This window comes from Rhinopithecus roxellana, chromosome 10 (assembly GCF_007565055.1).
Source record: "Rhinopithecus roxellana isolate Shanxi Qingling chromosome 10, ASM756505v1, whole genome shotgun sequence".
NCBI classification, from domain to species: Eukaryota; Metazoa; Chordata; class Mammalia; order Primates; family Cercopithecidae; genus Rhinopithecus; species Rhinopithecus roxellana.
The window spans coordinates 58628155-58648341 of NC_044558.1; the positions used below are offsets into that span (position 1 = coordinate 58628155).

Here is a 20187-nt window from a genome sequence, read left to right on the forward strand (position 1 = left end):
GACTATGTTCCATGATTATGGCATATTAAATTAGAAATCAGTAATGATATATAGCTCAACAATTCAAAAATAGTTAGAAACTGAGCAAAACTTTTAAGCAACCTATGGGTTAGTTAACGGGGATGATTTGGAGGAAGGGTCTTAAGCTTGGTCCTTGTCTATTGTCTGCCCCTTACAGGAGAAATCCGAAGCAGTAGCCCAACAACCTGTGCCCTTGTCTGTGATTCCACATAAAGGCAGGATGACTTCACAGTCAGGGTTGCCAGATTTAGCAAACAAAAATATGGGATGTGCAGTTCAGATTGAATTTCAGATAAACAACAAATAATTTTTTAGTATAAGTATGTTCCATGCAACATGTGGAACATACTTACTCTATATTCCTTGTTGTTTTTCTGAAATTTAAATTTAACTGGGCATTCTCTATTTTGTCTGAACAACCCTATTCACAAGTGACTGGGATGGCAATGCCTTCTCCAAGTCTCAAGCCAGCTTGCATCTAGTTGGCCTCTCAGAGCTGACCTTCACTCGAGGCTGGTGAGGTACCTTTCCAGTAGCCTGCTGTCCTGGAGCTTTTCAGTTGGGGAAGGAGAACAGACTTCGCTTGGCACACCGGAAACTTGTCCTAACAGCTTTTGGGGCTTATACAACATTGGTGATCATCCACCCAGAGTGTCCTACAGAATCTCTGACTGACAGAGGAGGGTGTGGAGCATGGTGAGTTGTCGATGTGGAGAGGGGCAGTTCCTCGAAGATGAGGAATGTTTGTGGGATGAGAATGTTTCTAAACCAGCACATGGTCAGCAAGGCAATCTAACAGAAAAGTTCATATTCTCAAACTGCTTTATTCAACAGAACAAAAGAAGGCAAAGACAGCAAAGAAAAGCAGTGCAGAAATGCAGAATGCATCAGAAGGTACGTCACACACCATTCAGGGACACTGCAAGGGAAGATAAGGACAACTTATTTGTCTGATGGGAACTCCTGAGTGTAGTTATGATGGGTAGGACTACTGGGAATTGAAGAGAGGACTCCTCCTCTGCAGGTGGACCCGGATTGAGCTTCAGTTTTTAGTGGGGGGCATATGTCATTTTCGTCCCAGAATTATGGCAGACTCATGTATCTGTAATAAGATGGAAGCATGAGAAGGACGTTTGCATGTCTGTGTGACAATAACTGTTGATCTTTTGATGGTGATCAAGGGGAGCCCCGTGGAGCAGGCATCAGCAAAGAGGGGAAACAAAGAGTAGAAAACCTCAGCTCCGACTTAAAGAGCAAGAGAGACCAGAGGGACTTTTAGTTTGGGGTCTGGCACGTCAGGAGGTTGAAAGCCATCACTGCATTCTAATAGAAAGTAAAAAACTGAACAAATGAAAAGCAACAACTCTTCTTTATCTGTCAGAGAACTGCGGTTACAGGGCAAACCACTCACTGCCTTCCAACTGGAGAGTTAGAGAGGCAATTACAGAGAATCCTAACTTACTAGAGTAGTAACCCATGAGGAGAAATCGCCACGGGAACCAGTAGTTGGGTAGAAAACCCTGAGCTGTAATTGGTAAATTGCCGGAGGCTCCGGGTGGATAAGTCTGAGTGTTGAAAATTCCAGGGGAGCCCAGTCTTAGAGGGGCATACTTTCTCATTAGTTTTACCTCCAGAGGCTCCACTAGGTCCTCACAGAGAAAATGTGAGAAAAATCTCATGCTTCCAGTAGAGGGAGCAGACAAAGAATCATTTTGATATAGCCAGAGCATTCTGTTCTTAAGGCAGTCTGCGGTCGGGAAAAACTATTTAACCACAGCCAGCCCTGCTGAGGTTTTATCAGAGCCTGGTCTAACTGGAGAAAGGGACATACCCAACCCCAGCTCCCTCCAGCTATGCTGGCCCTACTTAAAGAGGTGAAAAAAACCTCAGAAGCACTTGTGAAGTTCACAGCCAAGGGGCACAGGCTCACTAAAAGACTGAGATCTAATCCTAATCATAGAATACCTCCCCTCACCTCATACCTCATCACTACATTACTAAAGCCTTATTTACCAGTTTCTTCCACTCATTTTCAACAAAAAAATTACAAAGCATACTCAAAGGTAGAAAACATGTATGTTTATTGCGGCACTATTCACAATAGCAAAGACTTGGAACCAACCCAAATGTCCATCAGTGATAGACTGGATTAAGAAAATGTGGCACATATACACCATGGAATACTATGCAGCCATAAAAAGGATGAGTTCATGTCCTTTGTAGGGACATGGATGAAGCTGGAAACCATCATTCTCAGCAAACTATCGCAAGGACAAAAAACCAAACACCTCATGTTCTCACTCATAGGTGGGAAGTGAACAATGAGAACACTTGGACACAGGAAGCGGAACATCACACACCGGGGCCTGTCGTGAGGTGGGGGGAGGGGGGAGGGATAGCATTAGGAGATATACCTAATGTAAATGATGAGTTAATGGGTGCAGCACACCAACAGGGCACATGTATACATACGTAACACACCTGCACATTGCGCACATGTACCCTAGAACTTAAAGTATAATAATAATTTTTTAAAAACACAGTTTGAAAAGACAGAGCAAATACCAGAACCACACTCAGATATGGCAGGGAGGTTGGAATTATTAGATCGGGAATTTAAACAGCCATGATTAACAAGCTAAGAGCACAAATGAACAAAGTAGACAACATGCAAGAACAGATGGGTAATGAAAGCAGAGAGACAGAAATTCTAATAATAATAAAAAAAATGCTAGAGATAAAAAAACATTATAACAGAAATGACAAACGCCTTTGATGGGCTCATTAGTAGACTAGACACAGCTGATATTAGAATCTGAGCTTAAGGGTATGTCAATAGAACTGCTTTTTCGAAACTGAAAAGCAAAAATAAAAAAAGACTGAGAAAAAAGAAGAGAATATGTGAGAACTGTAGAGGAAACTATAAAAGACGTAACTTGCATAAAAGGAATACTAGAAGAAGAAATAGAGAAAGGAACAGAATAAATATTGGAGACAGTAATGACTGAGAATTTCCAAAACTTAGTGTCAGACATAAAAAAACACCCTGTGTATATTATGTTCAAACTGTAGAAAATGAAAGATAAACAACATAAAATCTTGAAAGAAGATTTTCCCCATGGGTGGGGGGAAACAGCTTATCTATAGTGGAACAAAGATAAGAATTAAATCTCACTTCCTCACAGAAACCTCGCAAGCAAGAAAAGACTGGAGTGAAATATTCACTGTTGGGTGAGAAAACACCAACATAGAATTCTATATCTTGCTAAATTATCCTTCAAAAGTGAAGAAAAAATAAAGACTTTCTCAAGACAAACAAAAATTAAGAGAATTTGTTGCCAGTAGTCCTGCCTTGCAAGAAATGTTAAAAGAAGCTCTTCACAGAGAAGGAAAATTATACAGGTCAGAAACTCGGATCTACATAAAGAAAGGAAAAACATTAGAGAAGAAATAAGATCTAACAGATAAATGTTTGTTCAAAATAATAATAGCAACAATGTCTTCAATGTTTGTACTTTATGGGTAAGTGAAATGAATGACAGCAATGATACAAAGGATGTAAGGATGGAATTAGAAATACGGTCACCCCTTGGTATATGCCAGGGATTGATTCTAGGATCCTGCACATATACCAAAATCCTGGCATAGTCAAGTCCCACAGTCAGCCCTGTAGAATCCTCTACATGAAAAGAAAAGTTGGCCCTTCATGAAACTTGGATATTGCATCTTGTGAATTCTACATATATGTGGATCCATGAAGTTCAAACCTACGTTGTTCAAGGGTAAACTGTACTTGGTTATTACAAAGAACTTGCAATACCCATGAAGCAGTATAGTGGTATTTGAAGGTAGACTTGGATTTGTTGTAAATGTATATTGCAAACTCTAGGGCAACCACTGAAAGAGGTAAAAAAAAAAAAAAAAGAAAAGAAAAAAAAGAAGTATAACTAAAGATATACTAAAAAGGAGAGAAAATGGAATCATATAAAATGCTCAGTTAAAACCACAAAAGGTGAAAAAAGAGTGGGAGACAAAAAAGAACCAAAGAACAAGCGTAAAACCTAGAAAACAGTAAGAAATATGGTAGATATTAATCCAACTACATCAATAATAACTTTAAATGGTGACGGTCTAAATGCACCAATTTAAATATAGACATTGTCAGAATGGATCAAAAAACAAAACCCAACTGTATGCTGTCTAAAAGGAACCCATTTTAAATATAAAGACATACATGATTAAAAGTAAAGGGATGGAGAAAGAACATACCATGCTAACGCTAATTAAAAGAAAGCTGAAGTAGCTGTACTAATTTTGGACAGGACAGACTTCATAGCAAGGAAAATTATCAGTACGAAAGAGGGGCATTACCTAACAATAAAGATGTCAATAACAATCCTTAATTCCAAGATATAACTATCCTTAATGTGTACATGCTTAACAACAGAGCATCAAAATATGTGAAGCAAAAACCAATAGAATGGGGTGGAGAAAACAGATGAATCCACTATTCTAATCAGAGACATCAACACTATTTTATATTAGAACATATTTATATTGATTTTTTATTAGAAAATCAGTAAAGACATAGTTGAACTCAAAAACACCATCAATCACCTCGATATAATTGACATCTTTAGAATACTTCATCAAACAAGAGCAGACTACACATTCTTCTCAAGCTCACATAGAGCATTCACCAAGATTCTGGCCATAAAACATACCTCAAAATTTTAAAAAAATATATAAATCATACAATGCATGCTCTCAGACCACAATAGAAGTAAGTTAGAAATCAATAACAGAAAGATAGTTTAAAAATCCCCAAATAAGGCCAGGCATGGTGGATCATACCTGTAATCCCAGCACTTTGGGAGGCTGAGACGGGCAGATCACGAAATCAGGAGTGAGAGACCAGCCTGACCAACATGGTGATACCCCATCTCTACCGAAAATACAAAAATTAGCTGCGCATGGTGGCACTTGCCTGTAATCCAAGCTACTCAGGAGGCTGAGGCAGGAGAACCGCTTGAACCCAGAAGGCGGAGGTTGCAGTGAGACGAGATCGCACCACTGCACTCCAGCCTGGGTGACAGAGTGAGACTCCATCTCAAAAAAAAAAAAAAATACCCCAAAAAAGTAAACATACTTTTGCCATACAATCCAGCAGTTTCACTCCTTCATATTTACCCAAAGAAATGGAAAACTAATGCCCACATAGAAATTTGCACACATATATTAATAGCAACTTTATTCCTAATTTTCAAAACCTGGAAGCAACCAAGATGGGTGCTAAATAGACAATTGGGTGAATAAATAAACAATTTGTGGTACATCCATACAATAGAATTTCATTAGTCAGCGCTAAAAAGAAATGAGCTATCAAGCCATGAACAGACATAGAGGAGCCTTAAATGCATATTGCTAAGTGAAACCGGCCAATCTGAAAAGGCTACATACTGCATGATTCCAACTATATGACATTTTGAAAAAGGCAAAACTATGGAGACCATCAAAAGCCCAGTGGCTGCCAATGGTTAGGGGGGAGGAAGGGATGAGTAAGTGGAACAGGAGGATTTTTAGAGCAATGAAACTATTGTGTACGATACTTTAATGGTGGATTGTTGTAGGCGGAAAGAGTGAGGGTCGTGATCAACTCAGTGTACCACTGGAGGCTATATGAGTAAACTGCAAACTAGTCTCATGAATGCAGGTTGTTGGCAAACTGACAAACTGCATCTGCCACCCAGAAGGAATGCTGAGGGCAGTCACACCCCAAGCGCAGTGTTTCTTGTGATTAGGCATAATTGACACCTGTTAACAGTAATGTGAACCTGTGATAAATTAAGCAGCTGACCAATCATTACCTCCTCCTTCCTGCTCTTTCTACCCCAAAAATACAAAGGACTGTGGAAGCTCAGTGGGCTGCCTTTGCTCACTAGAAGCAGGGAGCTCTCTTCTTCTTCCCTGGACTCCTTTAAAACAGTTTCTTTTGTCTTCAGTTTTCATTTATACGTTCATCCCTCTTCGTTCAGTCTCATAGTAACCGTGGTAAACCGCCGCAGTGGATACATATTACACATTTTTAAAAGACCCATAGAATGTACAAAACCAAACGTGAACTCTAATGTAAGCTATGACCTCTGAATAACAATGACACATCAATGTCGATTCACCAGTTGTAACCAATGTGCCACTCTGGTGGGGGATGTGGATAATGAGAAAGTTACGCATGTGTGTGTGGGTGCGGGGGTTATATGAGAACTCTTTGTACTCTCTGCTAAATTTTGCTGTGAACCTGAAGTTGTTCATAAAGTCTATTTTTAAAAATTGTACAATTAATTTGGAAAGCTAAAACACATTGGCCTTTGATGTCACAATTCAATTTCTAAGTATTTGTTTAAGCAAAATGAAAACATCTGCCCACAGAAATATTCACAAATATGTTCATAACTGCTTTATCCACAGTAACCCCAAACTGGAAATATCCCAGGAACTCATTTGTAGGAATGAGTAAGCAAACCTGTGGTATATTCATACAGCAGCACACCACTTAGCTGTAAAAAAGCATAAACTACTGATGCGAACAACAACCTGGGTAAATTTCAAAAACATTTTGTTGAGGGAAAAAAGCCAGACACAGACAACATGTATATACATGGCACATGTGCATTATGTATACACTGTATGATTCTTTGCTGGCAAAATCAAAACAGTGTTTGCTTGGTGCAGCGGGATTCATAGGGAAGGTGCACAAAAGAATCTTCTGGAGTAATGGAATATTCTATACCTTGATAGTGTGTGATTTATAGAGATGCATGAATTTTTCAAAATAGATTGAACTCTATACTTAAGAACTATACATTTCTCTGTATGTAGATTCTACCTCAATAAATGAAACTGTTTTCTTAAAAAGAGAAAGTGGTTGGGCATGGTGGAACTTCCCTTTAATCCTAGCACTTTGGGAGGCTAAGGCCAGGATCACTTGAGCCCAGGAGTTGGAGGCTGCAGTGAGCTATGACCATGCCACTGCACTTCAAGCCAAGCCATGCAACAGGGCAAGACCTCCATCTCTAAAAAATGAAATAAAATGATATTAAATAAAATAAAAATAAAGAGAGAAAGAAGATTTCGCTTTTCCTCTTGCTATAGTGGAGATAGCAAAGAAAGACGTGTATTAGGAATGGGACTTCCGTTGGATGGATTAGCCAATCTACAGTTTCTGCCACAAGGTCCAAACTTTCCTAGCCATGTTGTGTGTTCTTCTGTGCCTATTTGGAAAAATCCAGGCTATTTCCCTGAAACAGCTGAGGGAAGGGAAGAGGAAAAGGAGAAGGAAGTTAAATTTATCAGATCCCCCTGAGGCCTCACTTGCAACATGAGTTCTACAGACTTCTGCCGGAATATCAATGATCTGTCGCTAATCCTGCCCCTAGGCTTAAAGTGAAATTATACAAGATTAACAGATGGAAGCGGCCATGAAATTCCAGGAAATCTCAGAGGAGACTGGTTTGCTTTCTAGGGTATTTGTACTCTAAGAGTAAAATGATTCGAAAGTAAATTTTATGGTTGTGAATTACTCCAAATCATTCCAAATGTGGAGGAATTACCTATTACCTCATAATTAATCAGATATTTTTCTTGAAATATTTTCCTGAATTCACCAGATATTTTCCTGAAGTAAGGGTTGTTTGACCAGAAGGCCGATGGAGTCAGACATCCCTCTATAAGATTGCACTTCATCCTACCTTTTACATTATTTAAGCCAGGCCCTGGGTATGTCACAGGGGGATAGTTGAAATATTTTTTCCCAACTATACTTTAAAAAAATTACACAGTATAGTGAGGGGAGCCATGAAAGGTGAGGAAGTAGAAACCAGTGTTCAAAGGGGAGATGGATAAGAAGGGAGATGGGAACTGGGGAAGGCAGTGGAGAGAAAAGGAAACCAGTCCATTGGAAACTCTTCTTGGAGATTTTACTGGTCTCTCTGGAATGCTGGCAGGGCTCCCTTCAACCTTGTTCTTATCAAGGATCTCAGCCATGTGACAGAAAGAGAGCCTGGTCCTTCACCTGCACACAATCCCCTGCTCATCGAGGAGGGCCCCTGCCTCATGCAGTTGTGCAACCTGTCCCTTTCCCACCTTCTCATCTTCCCTAAAGCACTTCTCTACACCTCCAACCTCCCTTCTTGCCTCCCATCATCAAAATATCTCATTTATAAGATACACACTGCTCTTCCTCCTCTAACTAGCATCCCCACACGGATCAGGAAAGCCAAAGGTTGTCCCCTTCTTCCAAATACACCCGCCAGTGCCCAGCCCAGTTGTGCGCTTTCCAATGATGTAAACATCCAAGTGCACCTACTTACCCAATACCAGCATGCACAGGGTAAATCAAGACGAATTGGGCACATGCAAAACACATCACACGGTAACTACATTTTCTATGAACATGCATCAAACTCAATGTGTAGGGAGCCATCAGAGTCATTTCTGTAATTGTACAAACACTCAATATTTGCCCCTCAAAGCACAGAATATGCATCAATCCTGTAGGCTAATGATTGTTTCCAGTTCACTCCAGACTCCTTGCCAAAATCTCCTCTTTTTTTTTTTTTTTTTTTTTTTGACACAGGGTTTTGCTCTGTTGCCCGGGCTGGAGTGCAGTGGCATGGTCATAGCTCACTGCAACCTCTGGTTCCCAGGCTCAAGCAATCCTCCCACATCAGCTTCCCAAGCAGCTGGGATTACCGGCATGCACCATAATCCCCCACTAATTTTTGTACTTTTTGTAGAGAGTAGAGATGAGGTCTCACTGTGTTGCCCAGGCTGCTCTCAAACTCCTAGACTCAAGTGATCCACCCACCTCAACCTTCCAAAGTGTTGGGATTACAGGCGTGAGCCACCGTTTCTGGTGTATAATCTATTTTTGATGGTTGAAGTGGCAGCTACAATGCTTCCCTCCATCCCTCAAGTCTGTGAGGAAGAGGTTCTTGATGTATCCTCAACGGGAAAGTCACATGGAGTGACATCTGGGGATTTGGGACCACACTTTTAGGGGCAGGTTGTCTTGTGCAAAAAGTTATTCAAGTGACCTCTGGACTCCACAATTGACCTGAGGTAGAGCTCTGTCCCGCTGGAAAGTGGAGTTGTGAGACTTCCTGCGGCTGTAGAGAAAGCCACTCATGGATCATGTTCAGATATGCAATGCTGTCAGTGTTCTTTGCAAAAAAAAAAAAAAATACACAGACCATGTGTGTGAAAATTGAGAAACAGAAGGGAAGCTCCAGAGCTAGGTGCATATTGCATATTCATAAACAACATGATTACTAAGTAATACAATTTTGAGGGTTTCAAGACTTTCTGAACCACTAGGTCTACCATAGAAGGCTGCACGTCTCACACCAGCCTTCGTGCTACTGTCTATGTTGCTTACATGTGTGGCTGCTGGTGTTTCTCTTTCAGTGGGTGCTCCCTAGGGACAGGCCTAGCTCCCTGGGATTCCCTCTGAGAAGCATCATCCTGCATTGTGGCTTGCAGGATTAAGCACTGAGTCTTAAAGCTTTTGACGATGATGACAATAGCCTCTCCCTCATTCTCATCTGCCAACTCCACCCAGGGAGGCAGAACGCCTAGGCAAATCCTTTTTGAGGCAGACTTTCCATGAGCTCAGACTTCAAGAGCTCCCTTCTGCCCTCCCTCCAGACTGGGAACAACTCAAGAGTGCAGGTTAATCCCTGGGCTTGGAACAAAGGCATTCTGCATTCCAAGGCAATCAGAGGCAGCTCCCACCTGAAGGGAGGCTCTCCCTGCAGAGGGAAGAGGCTGGGTTCAGCTGTCTCCTGGGGAGGAGGCTGGCTGTCATCCTGCTTACTCATACTGCGTGCTTTGGTTTCTCTCAAATAGTTGCCTGAACGATCACCCTTTGTTGTAATCTTATTATGAAGGCTGTGCCTTCCCCACTCGGCTCCTCTAGGGAAACAGAACACCTCTGGGCACCACCATGGGACATAAGCCATGGTCACCAGAGAGATTTCATCTGAGAATAACCATCCAGGGTAGGTGGGGTGGCCTGCCTATGAACATGACCCTTTCCTGGGTGCTAAGGCAGAGAAAGAGTGGAGAGGGCTGGACTCACAGGGGAGAAAAGAAACAGGGCTCAGCCTAGGGCAGCTGTCTGAAAGCAGGCCAGGAACAATAGGCACCTCCCACACCCAGACAAAGAAAAGACATAGACAATCAATGGCAAATGAGCCAGGTGCAAACTACCCTTTAGGGGTGGTGGGGGCTGGGAAGAAGTGGAATCAGAAATAGATCTTCCAAGGGCAGCAGGATTCCCTCCTCTCTAACTCCCCCTCCACTGTCTTAGAAGCCCCTCATCACCTCTCAGGAGTCCTCCCAGCTGACCTCACTCTCTGGGGTCACTGGACTTGGTTCCCAGAGCATGCCTGGCAGGTGGGAATGGGGATTTTTTTTTTAAAAAGCTCTTAGTAGATACATTAGAGAATTCATATAAATCTAGCAAAAGGAGATACATTTGTGTCAGGAAATTAAACACGGCACTTTGTATCGCTGGTGCTGTCTGATGCACATGACAAGCCTGGGATTGAATAAGATGTTGAAGTTAAATCGTCCTCCAATAGACTGAATGAATTACACTACATGTTTTATTCAGGGATGAGTTCACCCCCACACTTAAAAAGACAGGAACACATTAGTGAAAAAGGAACTGATGCAGTTGGGTGTGATGGTTAATGGCAGCTGCCCCAGTGTGCATACCCCAGAGAACAGCCTGAGACCCAGCAGAGGATGGGAGCGGGAACCTGACTCCAGAAGAGGGAGAGCAGCTTCTGGTTCTCCTGTCAAGGACTCAGAGGTTGGATCCTCTCTCTAACCACGTTTCCTTCAGGTCACTCAGACAACATGCTACCTCCCCCACCGGGTGGAGCTCTGTCTGTCCCACGCTGCTGCTCAGCAGAGTGGCTGCAAGCTTGCAAATTGCTCTTCTGATCTTGTTGCTCTTCTTCCTTCTGCGGCTCTGTGTGGCCTCTGGGAGCAGGGCAAACCTCTATACATGGCTTCCTAAGTCCTTAGTAATGTGGCACAAGCCTGCAATGTTGGTTTCATTTCTCTTACCGTTCTCTGAACCACCTCCTTCCCTCACACACGTACCCTGCGCTTGTGTCCCTGTTCTTGATGCTTTTTGTGGGCCTCTACATACAAAATGTCTTCATACTTCCCTATGATAATATTAGCTCACCTTTGGTGAGAAATTATATACCAGATGCCATGCTAAGACCTTCAATTAATTATCTCACTTAAGCCTCACAATAGCACTCTGAGGCCAGTGCTATGTTCACTCCCAGTTTACAGGTGTAAAAACAAGGCACAAAGGGGTTAAGAAAGTGCATAGGTACACCCAGGCGCTTGGTCATCAGCCTGAGCACTCTGACTCCAGAGTCCATGCTCTTAACCGGGGGTTGGCAAATGTTTTCTTTAAAGGGACAAACTGACTATTTTAGGCTTTTCAGGGCATACAATCTCTGTTGCAACTACTTAATTCTGTCATTGTAGCTTGAAAGCAGCCGTGGACATTGGACATTGACACAGACATAGGACACTGGGTAAATGCATATAACTCCCACCTGACTTGCCAACCCTTCTTACCCATCCTAGCATCATTCATGCCAACCCTAAAGCCTCTATCCCAAGAGAGTAGAGTGGGTCGGAGCACATACCAGAAAGAACACTTCTTTCCCAGAACTGGGTGGAAGCACATTCTTGGTCAACCATTGTGCAACCAGGGTGGAGGGAGGGGAGCTGCTTCCGTTGTCTTGAGAAGGTATCTCATTCTTGCCAGACGCTGAGTTAGCACCTCCTTTAGACAGGGAACACCCTGTTCTCCTGGATGCTGTGTCCCCCCCCACCAAATGTTGGAGAAGTGGGACTGCTTTTAAAATAGTAACAAGAGCTTTCCTGAGGCTCTTCTTAGCGTGGGAGTTTGTCCTTCCTCCTACGGTTGCTCATTCATCCATAGGTTCTCACAGAACAAGATTGCCCAGGATTGCTCTCCATTCTCCTCATACACAGTGCTTAATGCATGGACTGGACAAAGTGAAGCTCATTCCTCTCTAAACCAAGCACACTCAACTTTGACAGTCTGCCCACCCTCTCAGAAGTTGTATATGGATTTGACATTTCAAGCACTGAGATCAGAAATTAAAATGTGGAATTGACATGTTACATCATCATACTTGTAAGGGCACATTTTTATGATTCACTGCTTCCATATGCCCCTCAACTTTCCCTACACACCCCATTAAACTGTCTGACTCTTGATTCTTAAGAAATGTCAAAATCTGTGGGAATAAAAATCCAGTGAATTCCTTAATGATTTTTGTTCCACTCATTTTCAGTTGTTTAAATTAAGCTCTATGAAAATATTCCAAAACAGCAGGGAGAAGGTGTCTATGAATTTCAATTGAAAAGCAGATTTACATGAGACTAAGCTCAATGGGAAAGCAAGCACTGGAGAGGGAGGTGCAGACATGGAAAGAAACTCCTTGCAGATGTCAGGTCTCTGGGCACGGTGGGCAATGTCTTCTCTCATCGTCTTAGGTAAACGCCACATGGGCAGGTGATCACACAGCACACAGAGCAAATGTTGCTCCTACAGTGTAAAGACTCAACGCCTCTGTGCCTCTTGCCTGACAAAGGAGGGTTAGATCCCCAAAGTAGACCCCATTCCTATGTCCAGGAAGCCAGGGAAGACAGCCAGGAGCTCCAGAAGAACTGGTCCAAATGCAATGCAAAAAACACAACAGGCCACTTCTTGCTCAGGCCATCGGGCAAATGCCCATACGCCCTCAGGAAGGATCCCACTCAGTGGGTGAGGCTGGTGCCAGTGGAGGAGAAAACCTGTGTGGGAAGGGGGCACACAGGGAGTGTCTGATGAAGAAGAAGGAGGGGACAATTATCACAGATCAGCTCCTTGTCTCCTTTGTTTGAGGACATGACTAACTCATGACTTCAGTGAATGTATACCCAGGCTTATTGCGTTAGGATCAAGTCAAGGCTGGAAGGCAGGAGAATTTCTCTATGACTAAAGGAAGCCAAAAAGCAATCTTCATATTTCATACCTTTCTAGAAACTGGGTGTGATCTCACTGTTGGTAAAGCCCAGCCCTTCCCAACCTGCAAGCTCACCTTCCAGGACTGGGCCCAGCCCATGCTCTCCATATATAAGCTGCTGCCTGGAGCCTGATTCTTAGTCCTGCTTCTCTTCCCTCTCACCTCCAGCCTCTCACACTCTTCTCAGCTCTCTCATCTCCTGGAACCATGGCCAGCACATCCACCACCATCAGGAGCCACAGCAGCAGCCGCAGGGGCTTCAGTGCCGGCTCAGCCAGGCTCCCTGGGGTCAGCCGCTCTGGCTTCAGCAGCGTCTCCGTGTCCCGCTCCAGGGGCAGTGGTGGCCTGGGTGGCGCATGTGGAGGAGCTGGCTTTGGCAGCCGCAGCCTGTATGGCCTGGGGGGCTCCAAGAGGATCTCCATTGGAGGGGGCAGCTGTGCCATCAGTGGCGGCTATGGCAACAGAGCCGGAGGCAGCTATGGCTTTGGTGGCGCTGGGAGTGGATTTGGTTTCGGTGGTGGAGCCGGCATTGGCTTTGGTCTGGGTGGTGGAGCCGGCCTTGCTGGTGGCTTTGGGGGACCTGGCTTCCCTGTGTGCCCCCCTGGAGGCATCCAAGAGGTCACCGTCAACCAGAGTCTCCTGACTCCCCTCAACCTGCAAATCGACCCCACCATCCAGCGGGTGCGGGCCGAGGAGCGTGAGCAGATCAAGACCCTCAACAACAAGTTCGCCTCCTTCATCGACAAGGTGAGCCAGGGCCATGCCCTTCACAGGGCACTTCAGGGTCCCCAGACCAGAGGAGCAACACATTCTTGCCAGGGAGACCTAGGAGGGAGGGAGAAGGGGACTCAGTGCAAGTGGTTGCCCGTGCACAGCAGGTATCAGGGATGGGCATCACTCCCACATGGGATCTCCAGATTGGTTCTCACTCCTGCCTAGGGAGAGCCACAACTTTTCATAACCCTGAAGCACAGATGATACCATCAGAGAGTGGAGTAGGGTAACTCTTCCCTCTGAAGTATCTAAGAAAATGCCAGGAGTACACGGACTAGTAAATTACACTCTGTGGTCTGGGTAAGATGAAAAAAATTGGAAAAATTGGAAAAATTGGCTAGATTAAGAAAAAAGAGACTTCAGACATTTACACATTATGTGGAAATGTTAATTAATCCTCAAAACAAAGAATGACCATAACATCAGGATGTTTTAGAGGAGACACTTGCACAAATGGGTAGTGAGACTGGAATCGAATCACTGGGCAACATTGAACACCTCTTCTAACTGAGGTCCTATCAGTAATAAAAACTGTGTAAAATTTATCAGATGAATAATATTTTATAACTATGTTTGTGGTTGTGGCTGGGAAAGGAAGGAAAAGACATGTTGAAACTCACTAATATGTTCAATAACGTAGAGAGTGAGAACATCTCAATGGTCTGTGGGACAATTTCTTTAGTGAGACTGGTGGGGTGCAAAGGAGAAGGGGTTGGGGGAGCAGAGCCCAGAATGAGCCTCTCTACATGCACTGTAGTAGCCCAGCACCATGGGGACCTCTCAGACCTGCCAGGAAACCTGATACCAGACACTTCTTTCTTCCTCCCTTTGCCTGGAAAATGACCATCTTCTCTCCTTTTCAGGTGCGGTTCCTGGAGCAGCAGAACAAGGTTCTGGAAACCAAGTGGACCCTGCTGCAGGAGCAGGGCACCAAGACCGTGAGGCAGAACCTGGAGCCATTGTTTGAGCAGTACATCAACAACCTCAGGAGGCAGCTGGACAGCATTGTTGGGGAACGGGGCCGCCTGGACTCAGAGCTCAGAGGCATGCAGGACCTGGTGGAGGACTTCAAGAACAAGTGAGTTAAACAGGAGAAATGGACTCAATTTCCTGCAGCACACACTTCAAGACTATTGGGTGACCAGGGCCAGATGGGGGTAAAATTCCTAACAACCCATGTCCATGGAAACGGAAAGCACAAATTAGTCCCTAGGAGCAAACCTGCAAGAACCACAAATGGTTATGGGAGGATAGGGAGATTAAAGAAGTGGCAAATTTAGTAGCAGCAAAAATAATCTCTTTGGCTCTCTGTGGCAGAAAAGCTCAATTAGAATATATTCCATTCGAGAAAAATGTTGGATTCCAGGCTGCTTTTCGGTTTCATCCTACCCACTGGCTCTAATATGTCCCATGCCTTTCTTCCTGCAGATATGAGGATGAAATCAACAAGCGCACAGCAGCAGAGAATGAATTTGTGACTCTGAAGAAGGTGAGCAGTTGAAGCCGTGGGGTTCAAATTCATTTAGAAGGACAGAAGTGGCTCTGTGTCGTCGCTTACCTGGGAGAGGAGAATCGGTAGGGGGACTAGAAGATGGGTAGATTGGAAAGGTGCAATCAGGTAACTCCAGGTTATTGGCTCTTTCCCCAGGACGTGGATGCTGCCTACATGAACAAGGTTGAACTGCAAGCCAAGGCAGACACTCTCACAGACGAGATCAACTTCCTGAGAGCCTTGTATGAAGCAGTAAGCGTCTCCACCATCCTTCTGTTTGCTCTGATGGGGTCTGCAAAGGGGAGAAGATGTATAGGGCTGGGTATCTCTGTAAATGTCAGAAGTGAAGTTGATCTTATGACCTTCTGTTCTGCAGGAGCTGTCTCAGATGCAGACCCACATCTCAGACACATCCGTGGTGCTGTCCATGGACAACAACCGCAACCTGGACCTGGACAGCATCATCGCTGAGGTCAAGGCCCAATACGAGGAGATTGCTCAGAGAAGCCGGGCTGAGGCCGAGTCCTGGTACCAGACCAAGGTGAGCAGAGAGTAGGCAGCTGCTGAGGAATCCCTGTATCTGGCCCTGAATGCCAGAGAACTGCAGACTTCATTGGAGACATCCCCTTACAGGAAGCCAGGGTCCTCTCACAGGACGTGCAGTCTGCACTATTAGAGTAGACATTTGCGGAACTTATGCCCAAGTCAAGGAGGAAAAAGAGCCCAATGCAGGAGGAAAACTACAATAGGCAAGGACCTAGTCATCTCTGCATTTAGCTTCACCCTGATTGCTGACTTTTAGAAAATGGTACAAAAAATGTCTACTCCCTAAAGAAACTAGGCAGGCAATGGTGCCATAATGAGGATGGTCTGTGACTCCAGTGTTTAGTATCCACCCACCACATAACATCAGTTTTTCCTCAAGTTTCTTGGGGAGAAGCCATTAGGTCCACTTCATGACATGCATGATACATAAGTGAAAGTCATCGCTTGCCAGGTAAGAACCCATAGACACTGTCTCTCTCTCCACCTCTGGGCTGCAGTACGAGGAGCTGCAGGTCACAGCGGGCAGACATGGAGACGACCTGCGCAATACCAAGCAGGAGATTGCTGAGATCAACCGCATGATCCAGAGGCTGAGATCTGAGATTGACCACGTCAAGAAGCAGGTAAGGTGAAGGGCAATGGAGGACCGAAGCATTTTCTTGTTATTTCCTCAGGCAGTCATCAGCCATTATATTAGGGAAAATCCCCCTGGAACTAATGAAAACCAGGGAGAGGAGACTATCAGTTCCTACCGTTAGTGGGTACCCACTGGTTAGGAGACATGGATCCTACCTAGGGCATAACACAAACAGGTGAGAGAACCAGTCAGGGTGCTCAGAGCTGCAAAAACATGGTTTAGATCAGGAGCATCCAATCTTTTGGCTTCCCTGGGTCACAGTGGAATAAGAAGGACTATCTTGGGCCACACATAAAGTACACTAATACAAACAAAACAAAACAAAAAACATACAGTCTTGTCTGTTGGCTCATGCCTGTAATCGCAGCACTTTGGGAGGCTGAGGCTAGTGGATCATGAGGTCAGGAGTGAGAGACAAGCCTGACCAACATGGTGAAACACTGCCTTTATTCAAAATACAAAAAAATTAGCCAGGCATGGTGGAACGCACCTATAATCCCAGCTACTCAGGAGGCTGAGGCAGGAGAATCGCTTGAGCCGCGGAGGCGGAGGTTGCAGTGTGCCGATATCACGCCACTGCACTCCAGCCTTGGTGACAGAGCAAAACTCTGTCTCAAAAAGAAAAAGAAAAAGAAAAAAACTCTCATAACGTATTAAGAAAGTTTAAGTATTTGTGTTGGGCTGCATTTAAAGCCATCCTGGGCTGCATGTGGCCCGTGGGCTATAGGTTGGACAAGCTTGGAAGGAATTGGATGTATTTCCATAGGAAGACTGACTTGGAAACTGCAAAGGAACAAATTGAAAAAGAAAAGGGCAGATAAGAAAGCACAAGGAACGTTGTTTCAAATCTGCTCGAGACTCAAGATAAAAGAGAGAGTAGAGGAAGGGCGAAGGACAAAGAAAAGTGTTACCCAAGCAGATGAAAGATTCTGAGCGGGAGGAAGGCAAGGTCTCAGCAGTCTTATGTGAAGACTCACCACCTCACTTCAGGATGGTCTTAATTTCGTGTATGTTAGTGTGGCATCTATATGAGGTAATCATAAGAGGTCTTGATTTGACTGTGGAGACAACAATCCAAACAAACCAGCAGGTCCATTTCTTCCAGTGTCTATGTCCACTGCAGTGTCTCCCAATAGTAAATATCCATATTCTCCCGCAGAGTGGTTCACAAAAAGGGTTGAGTTTTTTGTTTTTTTTTTTCAAATGAAACTGACTGGACAAAAACTGTAAAATAAAAAAACAATAGACAGGAAGAGTCAGAGCTCATTCACCATCAATTCTGGGCCCCTGACCCCTTCTTCACTAGAAAAAAATCCAGCCAGGTTTAGTCTCCTCTGTAAGACTGGATGATAAGTTCCTTCTATTTCTTTCCTCTTCCAGTGTGCCAACCTGCAGGCCGCCATTGCTGATGCTGAACAGCGTGGGGAGATGGCACTCAAGGATGCCAAGAACAAGCTGGAAGGGCTGGAGGATGCCCTGCAGAAGGCCAAGCAGGACCTGGCTCGGCTGCTGAAGGAGTACCAGGAGCTGATGAATGTCAAGCTGGCCTTGGACGTGGAGATTGCCACCTACCGCAAGCTGCTGGAGGGCGAGGAGTGCAGGTGGGTAACTGACGCGGCTTCCTCCAACAGTTGAGTCCGTCTTCAAGGTGCCCGGCACTGAGCACAACTCTAGGGTGCACTGCCCATGGCCATAATTGCTTTTCTTGAGAGAAAACTAAAAGAACTGTTTCCCATGGACTCTTCCACACACCGAGGCTGCCCACGCTGGTCCAGGGAAGGAAGGGCTCGCTGAGGTCTCACCCTCCCTGTGTTTCTCCCCACAGGCTGAATGGCGAAGGCGTTGGACAAGTCAACATCTGTAAGTACCTTTGCTTGCCTTCCTCCCCTGCCCTTGCACTCTTCTGACTGGGCTCAGGCTGACAGGATGAGCTCACCGTGGCTTCTTGTGTCCTTGCCCCCTCCCCACCACAGCTGTGGTGCAGTCCACCATCTCCAGTGGCTATGGTGGTGCCAGCGGTGTCGGCAGTGGCTTAGGCCTGGGTGGAGGAAGCAGCTACTCCTATGGCAGTGGTCTTGGAGTTGGAGGTGGCTTCAGTTCCAGCAGCGGCAGAGCCATTGGGGGTGGCCTCAGCTCTGTTGGAGGCGGCAGTTCCACCATCAAGTACACCACCACCTCCTCCTCCAGCAGGAAGAGCTACAAGCACTGAAGTGCTGCCACCGGCTCTCGGTCCCACAGTCCTCAGGTCCCTCTCTGGCTGCAGAGCCCTCTCCTCAGGCTGCCTGTCCTCTCCTGGCCTCCAGTCTCCCCTGCCCTCCCAGGTAGAGCTGGGGATGGATGCTTAGTGCCCTCACTTCTTCTCTCTGTCTATACCAGCCCCATCTGAGCACCCATTGCTCACCATCAGATCAACCTCTGATTTTACATAATGATGTAATCGCCACTGGAGCTTCACTTTGTTACTAAATTATTAATTTCTTGCCTCCAGTGTTCTATCTCTGAGGCTGAACATGATAAGAAAATGATATCTGATCCTTTTCATTGCAGAAAATTGCCTGGGGCTTATTTCAGAACAACTTCCACTTACTTTTCACTGGCTCCCAAACTCTCTTCCTTGCAAGTGTTGTGAACCCCCACCCCTGCAGTATCCATGAAAGCACAAGTGACTAGTCCTATGATGTACAAAGCCTGTATCTCTGTGATAATTTCTGTGCTCTTCACTCTTTGCAATTGCTAAATAAAGCAGATTTAGAATACAATGTATTCTTTTACTTTGCCTTGCTTTGGGACCCAAGTTTTGGGCTTAAACTTTTTTATCAGATAAATGAATATTTATTTTTAAAAGATAATCCATTCTTTATACACATAACTCACCTCCTTTAGAGTGGGTCATCAAACTTCAGCTTAGTATCGTGACATTTGGAGTGTGTTTCTAGATTAAATTCCATCTAACCTTTTGGCAAATGGAGTGGGAGGCATCTGGTCCACCAGTATCATCCACTCTGTTTTAACTGTCCATACCAGGAACTAGCATCCCATTCCCTCTGACTTGGTTTCCAGGATCACTTTTCCCCTTATGCCAGGGCTCAGCCTAATTGTCCAGTTAAGAAACATATTCTTGGCCAACTAGAGCAAGTCATTTGACAAAAGAATCAGATATGTGATTAATCATTATAATTGCCCTCATGAGCAAGAAACCTGCCTGACAACATGTATCAAGCATAATTAAAATGTGCACACACTGAACTGTAATTATACTTCTAGAAATGTATCCTGAGGAAATAGAACAAATTCAGAAAGGTGTACACACATGGATGTGCATCACAAGAATCTTCACAACAGGGAAAAGTTGGAGACATTCAAGTTCAAAGACTGAGGCCAAAACTCCCAGCTGCTTATTCCCTGAAGAGTGAAGACAGTAGAAGAGGAAAATTTTCTTCTTCTCACAGGAGAAGGCTCTGATAGAGATCCACAGATATCGGGCCTAAGGCTCTGATAGAGATCCTAAGAAACCAAATCCATGTTGCTCAGAAGAGATGGTCCTATTCCTCTCTTTGATGTGAACTCTCCTGGTTTAACTTCTACGA

At 44.7% G+C, this 20187-nt stretch overlaps 1 protein-coding gene across 1 annotated transcript; it reads left to right on the plus strand.

Annotated features, from left to right (window-relative positions):
- Positions 1–13125: 13125 nt before the first annotated feature.
- KRT6A (keratin 6A) lies at positions 13126–19359 on the plus strand. The gene is made up of 9 exons (XM_010373976.2): positions 13126–13898; positions 14789–15003; positions 15354–15414; positions 15574–15669; positions 15794–15958; positions 16461–16586; positions 17981–18201; positions 18426–18460; positions 18574–19359. The coding sequence occupies exons 1-9, from the start codon at positions 13359–13361 to the stop codon at positions 18807–18809; spliced, it is 1695 nt and encodes a 564-aa protein (XP_010372278.2). The 5' UTR covers positions 13126–13358; the 3' UTR covers positions 18810–19359.
- Positions 19360–20187: the final 828 nt, after the last annotated feature.